This window comes from Callorhinchus milii, unplaced genomic scaffold, assembly GCF_018977255.1.
Source record: "Callorhinchus milii isolate IMCB2004 unplaced genomic scaffold, IMCB_Cmil_1.0 Scaffold4, whole genome shotgun sequence".
NCBI classification, from domain to species: domain Eukaryota; kingdom Metazoa; phylum Chordata; class Chondrichthyes; order Chimaeriformes; family Callorhinchidae; genus Callorhinchus; species Callorhinchus milii.
In genome coordinates, this window is record NW_024704745.1 from 64,635,941 (window position 1) to 64,657,522 (window position 21,582).

General features: G+C 41.7%; 1 protein-coding gene across 1 annotated transcript; it reads left to right on the top strand.

Annotated features, from left to right (window-relative positions):
- Positions 1–78: 78 nt before the first annotated feature.
- aasdhppt (aminoadipate-semialdehyde dehydrogenase-phosphopantetheinyl transferase) lies at positions 79–20,736 on the top strand. The gene is made up of 6 exons (XM_007904442.2): positions 79–379; positions 6,387–6,612; positions 13,220–13,341; positions 17,260–17,421; positions 18,457–18,534; positions 19,828–20,736. Exons 1-6 carry the CDS (start codon positions 200–202, stop codon positions 19,987–19,989), a joined length of 930 nt encoding a protein of 309 aa, XP_007902633.2. The 5' UTR covers positions 79–199; the 3' UTR covers positions 19,990–20,736.
- The last annotated feature ends 846 nt before the right edge of the window (positions 20,737–21,582 follow it).

The following is a 21,582-nucleotide window of genomic DNA, read 5'->3' on the forward strand; positions in this document are numbered from 1 at the left end:
GGCTCTGGCCGCGGTCAATCAAAGAGCGGCGTCTTCTCATTGGTCAACGCGTTCAGCGCGCCGCACGCCCGTGGGCGAAGCTTCCGGTCCGGTGACGGTTGGTGACCAGGGTTTGAACAGGTGGTCTCGCGCCGCCTCGCTCTGCGTGTCCCTCGGCGACAATGGCGGCCCCTCTGCCGCCGGCCCCGGGGAGAGGGAGATGAGGCCGAGCCAGGCCGTTTGGCTCATTCCGACTATGGAGAGTGTGCGCTGGGCTTTCGGCTCCGGCGCCTGGCAGCCCAGCCGCCCGGAGTGGCTGCAGGCGGCTCGCTGTGTGCAGGCCGAAGAGAAGGAGCGCATCAGCGGATTCATGTTCGCTAACGACGCCAAAGCAGCCATGGTAATCAGCGCCAGCGGCTTGTACTGCAGCGCCGCGTGCGCTCAGGGGGGAAAAAAACCATCGTCGGTGCTTCGGTAATAAATGAGCCCTTTTGCACATGATACAGCGCCTTTATCGAGAGTCTCACCGGGAAGTGGAGTGACTAATTTTAAGGTGAAACCGCGACGGCCAATTGCGCACAGCGGTGTCTGTCTCTCCCTCACTCACTCACTCACTCCCTGCCTCCCTCCCTCACACACTCACTCCCTCCCTGCCTGCCTCCCTCACACACTCACTCACTCCCTCCCTCACACACTCCCTCCCACACTCACTCATTCACTCCCTGCCTCCCTCACACACTCACTCCCTGCCTCCCTCACTCACTCCCTGCCTCCCTCACACACTCCCTGCCTGCCTCCCTCACACACACACTCCCTCTCTCCCTCACACACTCCTTCCCTGCCTCCCTCACACACTCCCTCCCTGCCTCCCTCACTCACTCCCTGCCTCCCTCACACACTCCCTCCCTGCCTGCCTCCCTCACACACACACTCCCTCTCTCCCTCACACACTCCCTCCCTGCCTCCCTCCCTCACACACTCCCTCCCTGCCTCCCTCACACACTCCCTCCCTGCCTGCCTCCCTCACACACACACTCCCTCTTCCCTCACACACTCCCTCCCTGCCTCCTCCTCACACACTCCCTCTCTCCCTCACACACTCCCTCCCTGCCTCCCTCACACACTCCCTCCCTGCCTGCCTCCCTCACACACACACTCCCTCTCTCCCTCACACACTCCCTCCCTCTCTCCCTCACACACACACTCCCTCTCTCCCTCACACACTCCCTCCCTGCCTCCCTCCCTCACACACTCCCTCCCTGCCTGCCTCCCTCACACACACACTCCCTCTCTCCCTCACACACTCCTTCCCTGCCTCCCTCACACACTCCCTGCCTCCCTCCCTCACACACTCCCTTCCTCACACACTCCTTCCCTCACTCCCCCCCCCCCCCCCCGTCTCACTGACGGCCATGAAGTGAAATGACCGGTTTTATTCGGGGGGGTTGATGGCCAGGACAGGATGAGAAACTAACTCCCTTTCCGAAAAGCGCCACTTGATCTTTAATGTCCACCTGAAAGGGCAGAGGGGACCTCGGTTTAACATCTCATCCAAAGGACAAAACAATGCAGCGTCCCCCACCACTGCGTTGGAGTGTCATCTTAGATGATATGATTTCAAGTCCCGATGCGGGGCTTGAACCCACAACCTTCAGACTCCGAGGCGAGTGTGCTACCGCTGTACAAGGCTGACTCACTTTCTATTCAAAGTGCACTTTTTTTTGGTGGGGGTGGACCCCCCTTCCCTTTTCCAATCGTACCGTGGGATCATTCACGTCCACCTGAACCTCAGGTGGGACCTCAGTTTAACAGCGACCCAAGTTACATTTGTATCGCGCCTTTCACATCGGGAGGATATCCCAAAGGCGCTGGACAATCAGTGTTTCAAGCTGGGGATCAGGGAGGGTGGAAAGCATTGGGGGAAGGGTGACCGAAGAGGAGGGTCTTGAGATGGGTCTTTAAGAAGGCGAGGGAGGGGGTGAGGCGAAGGGACTCTGGGGTGGAGTTCCAGAGGGTGGGGACAGAATGTCAGAAGGTCTAACTGCCATTAATAATAATAATAATAATCCTTGCATTTGATATAGCGCTTTTCACGTCGGGAGGACGTCCCAAAGCGCTTCACAGAATAGACTGTAAAGTGAATTGACTGTATATTTGTGGGCGAACGCGGCAGCCAATTGCGCACAGCAATGTCCCACAAACAGTCGTAGATTGAAAATGACCAATTTATTATTGTTTTTGTTTTGGAGGGATTATTATTAGGCGTGTGGAGTAAGGAAACTTGCCCAAGGTTTCGCCCTGCCTGGAATTGAACTCAGGTCTCTCACTTGCAAAGCGAGTGCTCTAACCACTGAGCTACAGGACTCCATTGGTGGGGTGGGCAAGGCTGGGGACGTGAAGTAGACCAGAGCCTGCTGAGCAGAGCAGGTTGGTAGAGGTCAGAAGATTACCGAGTTAGCTCTCATCTTTGTCAACACAGCATACCCTCAGCATTGCATTGGAGTGTCAACCTGGAAGATGCGAGTTCAAAGCCCTGACTATAATGAGGGATGGAGACTTTGAATCAGTCTACGAGCTGATAAATAATAATACATTTGTTATACCATGTTTCACAGCAGAAGACATCTCAAAACTCTTCACAGAATAGTGACTGTTTTGTGGATGAACAATCCAGATTTGCCTGATTTGTTAAAAGTGCAATACTGGCAGAGTTTCCTGAATGCTTTTAACTATTGCACATATTTTCTGAGATCATTCTAAACCCAGGATAGGCCAAACTGTCCACCTCTAATTACATCAGTAGAACTCATGACATACCTAGGAATGCAGGACAGCCCAGGTAATACTGTTTTATTTGTGTTATTCACAGAAGTGACTTCTGCTTTGAGATTGAAAGCATTTGCCTTCCAGTCTGTTTTTTCTGCCTTTGCTGACTTCCAGAAATCATGTAAATCATAGAATATCACAGATCAGAAGGCCTCTGCCGGCCCTTTGGAAAAACTACCAGTGCAGCATTATCAGAGGTGCCATTCTTCACTCCCCATATCTTTACAAATTTTTCCTCTTCAAGTACCTTTCCTATTCCCTTTTGAAGGTTGTTATTGAATCTGTTTCCACTCCTTTTCAGGCAGTTCTTTCCAGACTGTAACAACTGTTTTTTCTCAAAAAAAAGTCATCTCCCCACTGGTTCTTTTGCCAATTAAACTCTAATGTAGAAGAGTAAATTATTCAGTACAAGTAAACTACATACTTTTTCAAACATTTTTCGTCATCTGTGTACTTTGAACAGAAAGTAATCGTATTTCTCTTCATTCCCCCTACCCTGAATGATGTTCTCACATGTTGAGGTAATGATCGAATTCATGAGTAAATTATAACATTCCGCTCTATTTCAGCCACAGCCATTAGGACAGTTTTGAAGGTATCTTGGGAACCTTTTGCTTATATACCCTATGGGCCAGGAATAATGAATGCATTGACAGCCTACACCAATGTACCGAATGTGGGACTTGAAACCGCAACTTCTGTTCCAGGGGTGTGAGTACTGAGCGAGGCTGACATATAATCCTTTAATTTTGAGCACTCTGCAAGTTTATAATATAAACATACAATGTCTCACTTTTTTAATGGTAATTTCTAAACTAAAACTAAATTCCTGTGTTCCTTGATTAGAACATAAAATGTTACTTGTAATAATACTGTGTTGCAAGTGGCTTGCATTTTTCAGAAGATTATGAGGGTTTATTTTTTTCAATGACGAGCTGAAACAAGTCAAAAAATGGAAGAAGGGTAATAAGTTAACTTCCGGCCCCCCCTAATGAAATTGGGGCTCATCTGAGTATTGAATTAAGTGTCTGCAACAGACTAAAAAGAAGCACTGCAGATTAATTTGTGTTAGAGAGGCTCAGTTGGTAGCCCTCTTGGCTCTGAGTCAGAGGGTAGTGGATTCAGGTCGCACATCAGGACTTTCAGCTGACATTCAAGGATAGTGTGGAGCTGGGGGAGTGCAGCATTATCAGAGGTGCCATTCTTCATGTGAAGAAATTAGGTTTTGTCTGCCTGTTCAGGTGGATGTTAAATGAATTTCTCTCAGTGTCCTGGGCAACAATCTCATGAACAAATTTGATCACTCAGTTCGTAACTGCTTGTGGGACTTTGATGTGTGCAAATTTGCTGCCACATTTGTCAGGAAATACACAACCTGTATACTATAAATTCTGTGAAGTGCTTTGAGATGTTTTAGCAGCTGTTTTAACAACGTGATACGGTTATATGTCAAATGCAAGGATTATTGTTATTTATTTCAAGCAAATTGTACAGAGTGAAATAAATTTACCTAACAGCGGTTTTCCTTAAGGAAATATTTTCACAGAATCAACAATAGTCTTTTTATAAAAAGAATCTGCATGTGTGTAGAGAATAAGATCTCCTCCCCCACCCCCCTACCACCACCACGCACACACCATCCGATGAGCCAATAGCATTTTCATTGATCTTCATTATCAAAAAATGTAAAAGGGCTGTAAATTGGCTACCTCATGTTCACCCTTTTCAGTGCATTATTAGCAACATAGCATCGTGGACAATTATTGTCAATTACTCATTCTAGGTCTATTGTTATCAATGTAAATAGTATTGAATAATAATTATCCTTATTATTCCTCAGATGTTGTAACTTACCTGTATTCGCATAGTTTGGACAGACCATTAACCTTGCTTCAAGTTTCTCATCTGGGCATTTTCTGCAAAAAAATATGATCCCTTAGTCTGTTTGAGATACATTGTGAATGTAGCACATTACCAGAAGGTTGTTGAAACTAAAACTGTTGCGTATTATTCTATTGTCTAATCTTAATGTTGAACCCTGTTTTAATTGGAAACTAGAATCATAGCTGTAGTTTGTTATTTGATAGGATTCATTACTACACCAGAATAGTACTATTGGCTGTTACAGCCTGGACTTTTATTTCAATATTTCTTACTACTGGGCCATAAGATTCTCTGTATTAACTTGTTTTATATGAACTCTGGCTTTAATCTATGCCTCAATGTTGCACCAGCTATATTCAGTTGAGTTGTTCTGTGATGCTGCTATATCTCGGTGGCACATCTTGTTAGGTAAGTACAAAAATATTGCCACATGCTGGATGCATGTCTAATTGCCTTTTGCAGAATTATATTTGTTGGTCATGTGTTGTACATCAAGTAATAATAATTCTTGCATTTGATGTAGCACCTTAATAATAAGGTGATGAAATAAGGAGATCAAGGTGATGAAAAATGCTTACAAGAGGAAATGTACTTCATAATAATAATCCTTGCATTCGATATAGCACCTTGTCACGTCTTCTAGACGTCTCAAAGTGCTTCACAGAATATACTGTGAAGTGAATTGACTGTATATTTTGTGGGCGAAACGCAGCAGCCAATTGCACACAGCAGTATCCCACAAACAGTCGTGGATTGAAGTGACCAATTTTTTTTAAAGGAATTATTACCTCCAGAAAAGCGATCTGCCAATTGACTTACAACCGGGTTATAATAATAATAATAATCCTTGCATTTGATATAGCGCTTTTCACGTCGGGAGGACGTCCCAAAGCGCTTCACAGAACACACTGTAAAGTGAATTGACTGTATATTTGTGGGCAAACGCGGCAGCCAATTGCGCACAGCAATGTCCCACAAACAGTCGTAGATTGAAAATGACCAATTTATTATTGTTTTTGGTTTTTGGAGGGATTATTATTAGGAGTGTGGAGTAAGGAAACTTGCCCAAGGTTTCGCCCTGCCTGGAATTGAACTCAGGTCTCTCGCTTGCAAAGCAAACCTTATCACATTACCAATTGTCACTTATCATAATTTCAACAGATTTACTGCATAATGTGTTGACTATTTTGTAGTGAACCCTAATATATATCTGTCCTAAACTACAGGGTCTGATCTAAAACAGACACTTGAATATACTTGTATTAATTAGTTTCTCCCAGTTTCCCTTTCAACAATCCAAATAACAATGGTCACACATTTCATGGCTGATTGTGGGACATTGCTGTGTGAAAGTTGGCTGCTGGTTTTGCTCACACAACGCAGTTACTGCACCTTACAGTATATCATGTGAAGTGCTTTGGGACATCCTGACATGAAAGGCGCTATTCCAAAATATAATGATTATTAGTCCTTAATGTTTTTCCCAGTATGAAGTTATTGATTTCAGTCTTTCAATGTTTGGTTTAGTTAAGATTTTTTCTACTATTTTATCTCGAACTAATTATACAAACTCTCTGATAAGATCAGGCAACTATGACAGCTATCATATTTGCAATTGCATAAATCTGTTTTCAGCATAACACTAGGATTATTGCATCACCTCTTCAATTTATTATTACATCTGTTTTTTTCTGAAGGGTGGACGTCTTCTGATCAGAAAATTAATTGCTGAAAAACTAAAGATTCCTTGGGATGAAATCCAACTCCAAAGGACAGAAAAGGGAAAGCCATTTCTGGTTAATAGCACTCCTAATGTATTCCCTAATTTTAATTTCAACATCTCACATCATGGAGACTATACAGTTCTGGCTGCTGAGCCTGTTTTACAGGTTGGTATTGATGTCATGAAGACTGACTTGCCAGGTAAGAGTCAACATTTAGTTTTCACATCCACCTATTTGTATAACTAATTTGTTGTGTGTCAGTCAGCCTGGCTCAGTTGATCACACACCTGCCTCGGAGTCAGAATGTGTGTTGGTTCAAGCTTCACATTATGACTTTGAACTCATAGCTTTTACGAAGATACGGCAATGCAGTAATAGGGGGGGGTTGCTACATTGTTGAAGACATTAGAAATGTTAAAGTTAAACCAATATGGCATCTGCCTATTCAGGTGGACTTTTTTTTAAAAAAACACACCATATTTGAGAAGAGAAGCAAGTTTCTTCCAGTGTCCTGGCCAACAATCCCCCAAATAAAATTAGTCATTCATTTCACGATAGTTTGAGAGACATTATCAGTGAGCAAAAATAGCAGTTCACCTACAAAAAAATACAGCTATTTAGAGGGTTTTATGAGCTACAATTTGCATAATTGACGCCCTTTGATTAGGAAAGAGAAATCAACTAGGGTTTCTATTCTTGAATTTGCACATGTATGAACATTGGGTGAGTACAGTATTGGGCCCACATGATTCCTTCTCTTTCACACTCACTCAGCACTCAATGTCATGTATGAATAATAACAACAAAATTACATTTATATAGCGCCTTTCACGTCGGGAGGACGTCCCAAGGCGCAGGACAGATAGTTACGGACCTGAGCTGATGGTCGAGGTGGGGGAGGAGGGAGAGCAGGAGGGAAGCAGGGAGATCGAAAGCACTTGATCAAGCGCCTAAAGGGTGCTACAATATAACGGTAGTCCAGCAGAACGAAAGAAGTCAAATGTTGAGGGGTAGTTGATATTGGAAAAATAATTAGGGTATTTTGTAGTGTGAACCTAGTGTGAACTATTTGCATTTATTTGAGTTACAAATCAAAATTTTTAGCCTTTCCCTTCATTCCACCCAGTTGATGGATCTTACATTTGATATTCAGAACTAAATGTAGACATCTGGTGTTACAAAATTGTCAAAAATGCAAAACAGTAGTCATTTGCTGGTGGTTCCCAGAAGGCCAGTTTTATGTTTTCTAATGAGCTTTTTCTGTAATGTCATTGCAAATAAAAATAAACATTTATTCTCTTATCTTAAAAAAATCTTGATACTATTGGATTTACTCTGAAATGCAAATTCATTATTTGGTCATTTGCAAAATGACTAGCAAATTCAGAACAATTGAAATGTGAGTGTCAACATTTTCATTTGGAGAAATGGTAGAATTTTTGTCACCTTTCAAAAAATTGTAGTGAAAGAAATGAAATGAAAGCTTTCTTGTCGATAGAGGTTTTAAACATTAACTTGCACTTTTAGCACGTTTCATGAAGATTGAGACTCTTGAAGCTTTTAACAAATATGAGAAGCACTGCAAGAAGCAGGAAAGGGGAATAAATATTTTTGAAAGCAAGAAGAGAGCAAACAAGCAAAAAGATTTGGAAGAGAGTTTCAGAGGCTGGTTTCAGTAGCTACAACATCAGCCAGCGGTGGGAAAGGGGGAGTGAGCAATGAGCAATAGACCGTAATCATGGGAGCAGAAGGTAAAGGCAACAACAACTTGCATTATTATATTGCGTGTCATGCAGGGTAGCAGAGTCCTAGAACGCTTGAATAACACAGTTAGGTGAAAATATGAGCAGGGAGAAGAACATCCATTTAAAGTTGAGGATGAGGATCTTAAAGTTGATCCTATAAGATATTGAGAGTCAGTCGAGCCATTCATGAGTCCATATCATCACGATTGTTCCCATAAATCATACTGTTTGCATAAACCATTTGAGTTGCGGTACTGTATTATAATTTCCCAAATAAAGGATTTTATAAGGAAAAATAATTGATTGTTAAAAATTAGTAGCTAATGTGTGGATTGTTTCAGCATCAATATCTTAAATTTATAAAACTCTTTCTTCCCGCCTTGCATGCAACAGTCTACCTCTTATCAAAGCGCTATATCAAATGCAAAGATTTTACCTCTTGCCCCAGCAATCATCGATCGAGGATTTGTTATTCTCAAACTGAACATATCTTTTATGTTTTCAATACTATTCTCAAACAGTTCCTAATCCAGATCCATTTTTGAAGGATTTACTTTTACTCAACCAACTTTAGGAGTCTATTGTATTTTCACTACTCGGAAGGAATTATATTTACTATAATCTTCTTTGGAGCCATCTGCAGGCATTAGGTCCATTTCCATATAATAATAATCCTTGCATTTGATGTAGATGGCACTCAACTTATTTTTCTTTACTTCCAAGTATCGTATTTTGAAAGCCTAACATTGGTCTGAATGTAACTCTTATTACCTTAATCAATATTGTGTTGCATGTTTACTGAGGTAATGTAGAGATCCAGAGATTCCACAAGATGGCGCTCCTGATCTGCTATCATACATCTCCCTATATCTAATGCTATTTCAATTCCACAAAAGACAGCAATATCCCATAAGCAGCCATGTAATGAGTTGCCAGCTTCTTTATCTGGAGATTTGTTGGCCAAGACACTGGAAGAAACTGTTCTCTTTGAATAGTGCCTTTTCATTTCATCAGTGAATTATGAGTGAAGTGCAGTGACTGTGTACTTGTAGGCAAACAAAACTATGAATTTGCATGCAGCAAAGTCTCCCAGACCTGAATTGAATGCCCAGTTTATCTTGAGATTATTGGCCTGGAATCTTGCTACTTTTTTTCAGATTAACATTCTTTCGAACATGTGTGGATAGGATCTTGTTTTACCGTCTCATCTGAAGGACTGAGTATCAGTCTAGACTGTGAGCTCCAAGTCCCAACATGGGACTTGTGCCCACAATCTTCTGACCTAGAGTCGAGAATGTTACCCACTGAGCCAAGTTGAAGCAATATCTTTACAGAAAATTTATTTTTGTGGAATTGTTTCCAAATAAAAAGGTTCTGATTGATCTGGTAAGATGCTATGGAGATATTTGACACTGATAATGGAAATTGAGAACAATTAAAATTTGATTTATCCTTGGGTTTGTTTCTTTCCAGTGCACGAAGTGGTACAGATGAGGTTTATAGAGAGTCAATTTGAAAGAAAAATATATTATTGGAATTATTGGAATTCACTTTGATACAAATGGTACTTAAGATTTACTCTGCACTACAGCTTTTCATAATAAATCAGTTTAAATGTTGTCCGAGCTTTCTTTTAGAGAGAATTATTTTTGTACCCAGAATTTTACAAATGGAAATGGTGAGTCATATTAGACATGGATACAATAGCAATTGCAGGAATACAATTTACAGCTAATACAGAGAATAAGACTTTGAGCTACTTTTTCACTGAACTTGCCTTATTGGTGAAGTGTAAAATTACTGAGTTGCTGATAATATTATCAATTGTATGCTGGAAATGAAGCATTCTATATCAACTCTCTTCCTATAAATAAAACTAAAGTAACTCATCCTTGATATTATTCCCTGTCTGTTTTGTATATTTCATTTTGTCTACAGTTTACATTGATAACCAGATATGTGAGTGAAATAATATATTGTAGATGATGGAAAGATATGCATATGTGATCTTTCCAGCATTGAATAATTATCAAATGGTTTCTCCTGTCCGGTCACCTGTGAGCTACCCCAGGGCTCCATCCTTGGCTCTCTTCTTTTCCTTATCTATATGCTCGCTCTGGGTGATGTCATCCACAGACACGGGAAACTTCCACATGTATGTGGATGACACACAAATCTACTTTGCCTCCTCCAGCACCTACTCCAGGTCTGCTAATGTTCTATCAGCTTGTCTGGCAGACATCAGGGCCTGGATGAGTGTAAACTTCCTGCAGCTGAACGTGGACAAATACTCCTTGGCTCCCGTCAACGTCTTCATTCCTGCAGATCTGATCTCCTCAACCTCCCCGGGCTCTCCCTCAGACTCACTGAACCAGTGCACAATGTAGGCATCCATTGCGACCCCCAGCTGCCCTTCCTCCCCCACATCCGGTCCCTGCCCAGATGGCCTTCTTCCACCTCTGCCACATTGCCCGCCTCCGCCCGTACCTTATCCCAAAGTGCATGGGTTTGTCACCTCCCGCTTGGATCACTCAAACGGCCTCCTCACCGGTCTCCCCAGCTCCACCATTCAAAAAATTCCAGCTCATTCAGAACCCGTACCCACATCTCACCAATTCTGGCCAGGCTCCACTGGCTCCCCGTCACCAAACAGATCGACTTCAAGATCCTCACGCTTGTGTTCAAATCCCTTCACTCTCTGGCGCTTCCGCTCAACTGGCACCGGCCTCCTGCTCGACTCTCACACCCTTCACCCCAACATCGATGGTTGCACTTTCAGCCACCATGCCCCAAAACTCTGCCTGTTCTGGTGGACATTAAAGAAACTATGGAATTTTATGAAAAGAGAATATCTTCTTTTGTAATCTCCACCAATAAACAATACATCCCTTGGGTGTTCACTGGTTTAGATACTCTTAAGCCAAACAGTGAGTTTCCGCAGGTGGCACACTCCCAGCTGAGTAAAGCCAAATTCCCAGGTACCACAGAAATCAGTGCTGAAGATGTTGTGATATTTCTGGCAATACTCTACTACAATTTCAAACTTTTTTTGAATATCCTAACATTGAGACTTATCAACTTAATCTAACTCTCATCCAACCTTCCAGCACCTTGCTAATAGGCCATTATTTCTATGTGAGTTTTGAAAGTCAGGGCTAGTGAATTATTTGACAATGAATGCTATCGCATAGCTTCATTCTATCTTCACATAGAAGTAATGGACAACGTAATAAGGTGCTGGAAGTCGTTTAACTGTGGGCCTGAATCCTTTAACTCCACTCCACCTAATATTTCCCCATTCAGAAAATATTGGAATGCTTTTTGCATATTTTCGTGCACTTTATGAAGCAGCATGTTCTGCAGTCATATGATTTCAGCTCATTATATTTTTGTTTCTTTAGTGTGGTTATGTTCATGTGCTTTGAGCCATACTTGATTTCTTTCATCAGAGTTTGGAAAAAGAAAATTGATTTGTTGATTTTTTTTCCGTAACCCATGTTCTTTTTTGCTATCCACATAGAGCAGTCAATACAAGCATAAATCTTCTTTTCTGAGTGATTGCTAACCACATCAGCTAACAGCAAACCAATTTCATACGGTTAATGAAAGGTATTTGTAGATGCTGCTACAATGATTGCCGCATCAATATGAAACAGAAGGTTAATATCAAAGCCAACAATAACGCTTTTTACAGTGGCTTCAACTGTAGATTGTGTAATTTTCTAGTCAATCCATTTTAGTTTTTTAGTATTGTATGTGCTCTTGAAAAATTCTGTTTGACTGATTCCAATTTAATTTTACTCTCATAGGGTTTCTACTAAGGTTAAGAGAAAAGGCGAGGCTCAATTATTCAAGTAATTTTGCCAATGGAGAACTCCCTATTGCTATCCATTTGGATTTTTGTGAACAGAGCATGGTACTCACTTATTTGGTTCTCCGAGGTTTCAAGGATATTTTCGTTGAAAAAGAGGAGAGAAGGGGCAAGGTGAAGGGATTGAGGGAGAGTGTTCCAGAGTAATCAGGGCGTAGTGGTTGAATGCGCGACCTCCAGTGGTTGAGTGGAGGGCGTAAGGGACAAGCAAGAGGCCAGTGCCAGTCGAGCGGAGAAGCCGGGTGGTGGATTGGGGAGTGAGGAGGTCGGAGAGGTAGGGAGGTGCCAGGGAGTGAAGGGATTCCAAATATAAGTGCAAGCAATGTGCTACACTTATTCGAAAGAGAATAAATCCCAAAGTGCAGCCCATTGAAGTACCAAAAGTAGGTTAAGTGATAGTTTCAATTTCACATTTGTTATTCTCAACCTGATGAGGTGCTAATAACCCCATTGTTTTGCCATCTGGAGGTGGTGAGTGGAGGTTAGGTGTTCACTCCGAGAGTGATGGAAAACGATGGGTGAATTGGATTTCTCATACATTTCCTGTTAGTTGATTATAGATTTTAATTAGAGTGGGTTTTGTAAGCAGGTTGTCTCTGTTTTATAGGATAGAATGATGCAAATCTATATTGTACTCTCCATTACTGCAATATCTTTCCTGTGTTATGTTGATCAGAAATGTGCACAATACCTTATGTCAATTTATATTGCTTCCCTACTTTTGTACTCTTCCTTTAGACATAAAACCATTTGTGATTTTGTATTTTTGTACTGAAAGGTGCAACAACAACAACAACAACAAGATTCCATTTATAAAGCGCCTTTCACGTCAGGAGGACGTCCCAAGGCGCTGCACAGTTGGGTCATGACCCGAGCAAAGGGGAAATGGTCAGGGTGAGGGGAGGGAAGGGAGGGAGCGAGGATGGGGGTAAATGGTCAGGGTGAGGGGAGGGAAGGGAGGGAGCGAGGAGGGGGAAGAGAGTCGAGAGGGGAGCTGAAGGCACGGTCAAAGAGAAAAATGTAAGGATTATTACTGTATAAACTATAAAGTAAGACATCTCCTTAAGGATTATTCTTTAGCCAAACCATTTAAAGTGCTTTATTGTATAAATGGGTTTTGTTCTTGTTGACCAACTTTTGTTTAGTGATATAATAATCGGGAACTTTTCTGTCTCAATTGTGTTTTATAGGTAGCAGTTCAATCCCAGAATTCTTTCGAATTATGAACAGACAATTTACTGATCATGAATGGAATATGATCAAGATGGCAGGAGATGAATGGGACCAACTCAACATGTTTTACAGATATTGGGTATGTTTAAAAAAAAGTATGTTACAGCATCATCAATTTTGTATCTAGTCAACAAATAATATAAAGATAATCATCTTTCCATTTGGTATGGCGCCTTTCATGTCGGAAGGATGTCCTAAAGCAGTTCAGAGGATTTACTGTAAAACGGAGTGACTGTGACTGTCTACCCAGCAACCAATTTGCACACAGTGTCCCACAAACAGCCATGAATTGAATGATTTAATTTATCTGGGAGATTGTTGGCCAAGACACCAGGAGAAACTTCATTCTCTTTTCAAGTAGTACAACGAAACCTTTGAAATAGTGTCATGGGATCCCATGGAACATTTTAACCTCTCCGCTCAGCAGACTCTGGCTTGCTCCATGTTCCTCGCCCAGCCCATTCCACCATCAGCAGCCGAGCCTTTCTACCCCAACCCTATGGAACTCCATCCCACATTCCCTTCACCTTGCTCCCTCCCTTGCCTCCTTCAAAGTGTGTCTCAAAACCCTACTCTTCGACCGAGCCTTCAGCCATCCTCCTCTCCTCCCTGGCCTCCTCGATCCCGACATCCAGCTTGAGTCCAAATCCCTGACTGTCCAGTGCCTTGGGACGCCCTCCCGACGTGAAAGCATTTATACAAATGTAACTTATATTGTATTTAACATCCACCTAGTCTGAAGGACGGCATCTCTAACAATGCCACGCAACCACAGTACTACATTGGAGTGTCATCTTAGACTATGAGTCTTAAGTCCTGACATGGGGCCCACATTTCTCGTACCAAATGTGGTACAATAAGTAATTTTATACTGCTTCCTTGTTGATGTTAGATGGAAATAATACTAGTTTTACATGTGGTTGTAAAATAAATTGGCTATTCACTTCATGGCTGTTTTTGGAGACATTTTTGTACAGAAATTGGCCTACTGCCTTTACCATCAAATACATTTACTATGCTTGACAGCAATTACCTGTGAAGCATTTAAGATATTTTAGTATTGTAGGAAGTATATACGTCGCAAGAATTACTATTGTTAAATGCATTTCGTCAGGAAGTTATTTGCAAATGCTGACTACAACCATTTTCTGAATGTTGTGTTAACTAGGGTTTAAATGTGTAAAATATGCTTTGATAAAATTCCATCAGGTTCACTGAATTTCAAAGACAAAAGGAGAATGTCCTGAAGCATGTTTTTCTTTGCTTTTCTTTCTTTAGCCTTCTTTGCTTTTGCCTTGTTGTGGCCTTGGATCTGTGAAGGTTTCAATCTCCACTAGAGATTTTATATTACATATATATAGTATTAATATTAAATGACGTTATTCAGAAGTTCTTGTATATAGAAAAAACTATTCACATATTCCTCACTTGTCCACTCACCACTTTGTTGCCCTCTGGTAATGTGTTTGCCTTTCAGTATTGATGATTGAGACGTCATCATTTGACCCATTGAAAAATCAGAAATGTTGTACATTATCATTTCAAGGCATGTTCATTTTAATTTGCATAACCCTGCTCTTTTACCTTAGTTTTCTCTCTACATTATTATTAGCGTTTTGGTTTTAATGTTAAAATCAGCTCATTATAATATTTCAAGTGGCCCATTACGGTTTCTGGGATTGGGGGCATGTTTATTCTACAGTAAGATTCAAGGGCAAAATTATTATAATAATAATATAAGAAGAATCCTTCCATTTGATATGGCATCTAATCATATCAAAATGTCTCAAAGCATTTTGTGGGATTTTACTGAATTGTGTAGTGACTGATTTTTTTTAGGTGAAAGTGGCAACTAGTTTGCACACAGCAATGTCCCACAAACAGACATCAAAATATACAGTTAAACTAAGTGCATACATGGAGAATGGAAAATGCAGTGCAGAATCTTACCCTGGTATTTGGTGCTGTCATGTCAGCGTGCAGTTACAATAACAAAATCAGACACCAGGCCATCCAGTTGCTATTTTCTGGCGGTAGCACAATTCACTTAAGAACCTTAACAAGTACAGCGCGTGCTTCTCAAATCTTTGAAAAGCTTTCTGCTTCCACAGGGTGACCAAAAAGTCTTTTTTCAGCAACCCTATTATCTAAAAAAAAATCATTATTTCTTTAAGGCTTATTAGACATTGTAATGGTATCATGACGTTTTGGTCCCCCTGTAATTGACTAGATGCTTTCTGACATGCATCTGAAAAAAGCTAGTTTAATTACTTTATTGAATGCTGTTACAGTTTAATTACACTCAGCAGCTTTAAGTTTTTGAACATAACTCTCATCAACAACAACAAAATTACATTTATAGAGCGCCTTTCACATCGGGAGGACGTCCCAAAGCGCTGAACAGTCAGGTGTTGGAGCCTGAGCATGGGGGAGGGGTGGTGAAGGGATGAGGGAAGGCAGAGAGGTGGGAGGGCAACCAAAGGCAAGATCAAAGAGAAATGTCTTGAGACCGGCCTTGAAGGAGGCAAGGGAGGAAGCGAGGCGAAGGGACTGTGGGATGGAGTTCCAGAGTGTGGGGGCAGAGAGACTGAAAGCCCAGCCACAGATGGTAGGGCGAGTCGGGCGGGAGACATGGAGCAGGCCAGAGCCCACTGAGCGGAGGGAGCGGGCAGGTTGGTAGGGAGTCAACAGGTCAGAGAGGTAGGAGGGGGCAAGGCCATGGATGGCCTTGAAAGTGAGAATGAGCATCTTCAACTCGATCCTCTGGGGAATCGGGAGCCAGTGGAGTCGGACGAGGCTGGGAGCGATGGGGTCAACAAGCCTGGTGCGCGAGAGTACACAAGCTGCAGGGTTTTGGATGATCTGCAGCTTGTGAAGGGAAGAGTTGGGAAGGCCGATGAGGAGGGAGTTCCCGTAGTCAAGCCTTGATGTGATGAATGCGTGGATAAGGGTTTCGGCAGCCTGAGGGGTGAGGCAGTGGCTGAGTCTGGCAATGTTGCGGAGGTGGTGGTAGGCAGTGCCAGTCATGGCGCGGATGTGGGGGAGAAAGGACAGTTCAGGGTCAAACAAGATACCCAGGTTCCTGACTGGCTTAGTGAGGTTGAGTGTGCTGCCGTGGAGGCTGATACTGCCAGCGGCCGAGGTGCGGAGGTGCCGGCGCGAGCCAATCAGGAGGGCCTCGGTCTTGCTGACGTTGAGCTTGAGAAAGTTGTCCCTGTCCAGGACTCATAGATCTGTTTGTAAGAATATGACAAGTTCACTTATCACCCCACAAAAGCATCACAACAATCTACTTATTGATCTTTACTTAGTTATTTATTTGCTGCTGCAATTTCAGTTGATCCAGTTGTCAGTAAAAAAATTGTGATCAGAGTGACTAGATCACGTTTCTATGATATTCCTTTTAACAATGTATTACTGGTATGTTTTTTTATTCTGTAATTCAATGTTTAATACTAAAAATAATTGGCACTTTGCTTTGAGTATAAGTATTCCTGAACACCTAGTGAATAAATACACTATTCATTTAGACAACAGATCAAAGATTAAATTCCAAGTCAAGTTATCTGATCACAATTGGGTGAGCATTTAAGACATTACAATTAATCCTTGCTTTGCCGATACATGGAGAGAATATCATCTAGGTTTCCTCGTCCTTAAAGCTTTTCTGTGACTCCTGCTAGAAACAAAAAGTGAAGTACACAAAAACCTGATGATCTCTCAGCTTTTTCTTTAAAAAGTACAGGACTAGGCTGCATGCACAGGGAAACCAGCTATCACTATTGAGATTTTATAGATCCAACCATTGTGTTAAAACAAGGCATTGTTCTTTATCCTATACAGCTTTAATACTTAATACTTGTGTGTACAAATGCTACTTTAATATTTAATATTGGAGTTGTTTCTCTTTTTATATATAATTTTAAATTTATATTTTATATTATACATTGTTTAGTTTTATACACTAGCAGGACTGACGGTTCTATTTATTTTCCAGGCTTTGAAAGAAAGCTTTATAAAGGCAATAGGAGTTGGAGTAACATTTAATCTACAGAGGATTGAGTACCATGTGTCACCATTACAGCTGAGAGAAGGACAAGTCTTCAGGGAGACTAGAATGTTTTTGGATGAAGAGGAGGAAGATGCATGGTCGTTTGAAGTAAGCTTATGTAATTTGGGTCAGACATCGCCTAACAAATTTATACTGGCCAATGCTGTGAATCACACATTTATATTTGATTAGTTCGTATTGTGGTGTCTATTTCCTAGCATTTGTTTATTTGCCATTAAATTGTTGGTGGTCCAGCTACGTATCAATTTTAACTTTTCCGTCAGCCTGGTGCAGTGGTAGCACTCACACGTCTCACCTCTGAGTCAAAAGGCTGTGGGTCCTACAACCCACATCGGGACTTAACAATTGCACAGTCTAAGCTGACACTCTAAATGCAGTGCTGGGGGTGTGTTGCATTGTCAGAGGTGCCATCTTTCAGATGAGACATTATACTGAGATCCTATCTGCCTGTTCAGGTGTTAAAGATCCAATAGCATTATTCAAAAAGAGAAACAACAACAATAAAATTACATTCATAGAGCGCTGGGACATCCCAAACAGTCAGGTGTCGGGGCCTGAGTATGGGGGAGGGGTGGTGTAGGAGTGAGGGAAGGCAGAGAGGTGGGAGGATGACCAAAGGCACGATCGAAGAGAAGGGTCTTGAGACCGGCCTTGAAGGAGGCAGGGGAGGAAGCGAGGCGAAGGGACCGTGGGATGGAGTTCCAGAGTGTGGGGGCAGAGAGGCTGAAAGCTCGGCCACCGATGGTAGGGCGGGTCAGGTGGGAGACATGGAGCATACCGGAGCCCGCTGAACAGAGGGAGCGGGCAGGTTGATAGGGAGTCAGTAGGTCAGATAGGTGGGAGGACACTGGGAGAAAGAAGTTTCTCCCATTGTCCTGGTCAGCATTCCCCCAAATAAAATTGGTCAACAACAACAAGATTATATTTGTTTAGTGCCAAGTCCCAAGGAGCTGGACAGTGTACAGCATTTCAGACCCGAGCTGGGGTCGGGGGCGAGAGGGGAAGGAGGGTGGCCAATAGCATGGTCGAAGAGGAGGGTCTTGAGGCAGGACTTGAAGGAGGCTAAGGAGGGGGTGAGGCGGAGTGACTGAGGGATTTCATCATCTTTATTTTGTTAATTAGGAAACCATGTTGGATGGCAGGCATCATGTTGCTGTTGCACTTGGGAAACAAGACACTGATAGCAAGGACACTTTGCAGGTGATGGAGGTTATTTCATATCTGTGATCACTAGAAAGTAACAATGTAAAGTCTAATTTCTGATCATTTATTTTGTTAAAAGTCTGGGTCAGTTGGTAGGACGCTCGCCTCTGAGTCAGGAGGTTGTGGGTTCAAGCCCCATGTTGGGACTTGGAATCACTAAGCTGATACTCCAGTGCAGTGCTGCTTTGTCGGAGGTGGCATCCTTCGAATGAGATGTTGAACCAAGGTCTCGTCTGCCTGTTCAGGTGGGCATTAAATATCACATGGCACGTCATTCTATGGCGTTTTGTGAGGCAATCACAAAAGGATGCCGTGTTTGCCTACAAAATACGCAGTCACTACACTTCACATAAATGCTTTTAAGTGCTTTAAGATGTCCTTCTGACCTGAAAGGCGTTATACCAAATGCAAGGGTTAATATTATTTACTGGTTAGTCCAGTAGGATAGGGAAATGTGCCTGGAAGATAAAATGTGTCAAAATGGAGGGAAACAGCATAACCTTTGTGTCTGAAGGCAGTGACATAGCAAATGTCTTTGAAGTCACCAGGGGAGCTTTACAAGAGTTCAGATTGATTGACTCAAACATGTTGGCATCTCACAGGGTAAGAGGACATTCAGTACTGAACTCTGTACTCCAGCTAGCAGAAAAGATAAAAGAATAAAATCCAAGCAAGTTGCAGTATGTCTGTCTCTTGTTGCTTTACCTGCTGCTTCAGGCTTCGAACTCTGATTATAATTCCTTTTGGCTGTTGCACCTTCACTTGCTTCAGACCTGCATGTTGATTTATATCCCCGAGTTTCACAAGCTAGCGTTAGGGGAGCATGGTAAAACAACTCACTGTTAAGGATTATATCATACAAAAGGCAGAATTAAGAAATTATGTATTTTTATTGAGGTAAAATTATTACTAGGTATTTATTTCTAAGATGATTTTAAACAAGACATTGTGTACAAGATAGATCAACATCAGTGACTGTGTAGCTAATTGTAGTACAACTAAAGGAACCAATTCTCAGGGAATAGTATAAAAATATTATTAAGCTGCTTGAACTAGAACCAACTATTTTCCATATATGTCTATGTGTGGATACATATACACAGTATACACTTGCTTTATGATGGTAAATTGTGAAACTGCTCCTGTGTTGAAAGTGTATATGCATATTAAAACTTATTTTGATGTAGACAAGTGTATAACTGCTTCACATAATTCCTTGAAGGATTGTATAAATTCAGGATTGTGTTCCTATATCTATATTTATACTAAATATTATTTATGTTTCTTTAGGTACAAGTCAATGCTAGAGAAAAGCTACCTCAGTTCACCATTTTGAACTTTCAAGATCTAATGTTCTCAGCGGTCCCTATGGCACCAGAGGATCCCAATGCCTGGGAAAACTTTCATGCAAAGCAAGAAAAACCAATCCGGCAATCCAATGCACCCACCTGATGTTTACTGCAAGGAGCAGAATTGTCAAAGAGGAAAACTTTATATATCTTAATCACAAACCTTGGACAACTGATGGAAGGATGACATACTATACATCAATTCTCCTTTCTATTTCCTCAGAGAGCTTCTCTCAAATGATTGATGTGCACCGCTGATTTTCTCTGGATCACTGGTTTTGGGACTGATGATCAATGACAAGGAGTGTGGCAGGTTCATAATGAAGGCTTTATTTTTTTTGCCGCTGTGTACTTGTAGTGTGGAAAGAAGTTCTGAGGACAATTGAATGAATGCAATGCTGAAGACTTATTGCTACATATAATTCCTAGAAAAAATCCATCATGCTGAGTGTATTCTGAATTGACATTCAAATGTATCAACATTTTACAACCTTTAAAGTTTACTAAATGTCATACTGCATCATGAATCATACAAGTCAATTTCAAGATTTTGTGCTTTTAATTTCAAATCATTTTATAGAAGAGCATTTTACTCTAAATTAGTCATTTTTTGTAGCACCTTTCTCTGAATCCTTTGAAGGACAATGGCTCTTACAATCCTGAAAGGGTTTTTTTTTAGCACCAGAAAGGCCAATAAACAAGGTGTTCCTTGCATGTGAAATCTGTTTGAATCTAAGCAAAACATATCTAGAAAGCTAGAAGTTCTGAATTCTTGACATTATCCACATATTAGGCATTTCGCACATAAAATATGCAATCAATTCACTTTACAGTATATTCTGTGAAGCACTTTGAGATGTCTCAAAGACTTGATAAGGTGCTATATCAAATGCAAGGATTATTTATAGGTAGGCCATCTCAACAAGGGAAAATCATTAAGGCCAATGTTCTCTTAAACTGTTTTGATGTGCATGTTTTTGAGATCATCACCCACATGACTCCACCCTTTAAGTGATAATTATCTTTTCTCTCTTAGCTGGAAAGGAAATCTGCCCCCACCCTCTGGAATTCCATCCCACAATCCCTTCGGCTCACCCCCTCCCTTGCCTCCTTCAAGGCCCATCTCAAGACCCTCCTCTTTGACCCCGTCTTCAACCCCCACCCTAACTGCCAGGCACCCCTCCTGATCCCCCCCTTAGCTTGAGTGCACATCCTTGACTGTCCAGCTCTTTGAGACGTTCTCCAGACGTGAAAGGCACTATACAAATGTAATGTGTTGTTGTGTGTCAGCCTGGTTCAAAATCATGACTCCAGTTGGTAGTTTGGGTTCAGGGCTTATGTATTCTACTGCTGTATTCTAAACTGATACTCCAATAATGGTGCTGGGGTTGTGCTGCAATGTTTGAGGTGCCGTTCTTCAGATGAGACATAAAACAGATCCTGTGACTATTTAGTTAGATGTTAAAATAATAATAATAATCCTTGCATTTGATATCCCAGGATAATCATAATAATAAAAATCCTTGCATTTGATATAGTGCCTTATATCATAGTTTCTCCTGGAGTCTTGGCTAACAATCACCATGATAAAATTGGTCATTTACTTAACGGCTATTTGTGGGATGTTGCTGTGTACAAACTGGCTGCTGTGTTTGCCTAGAAAATACATATAGTCACCACATTTTATGAGCTAGCC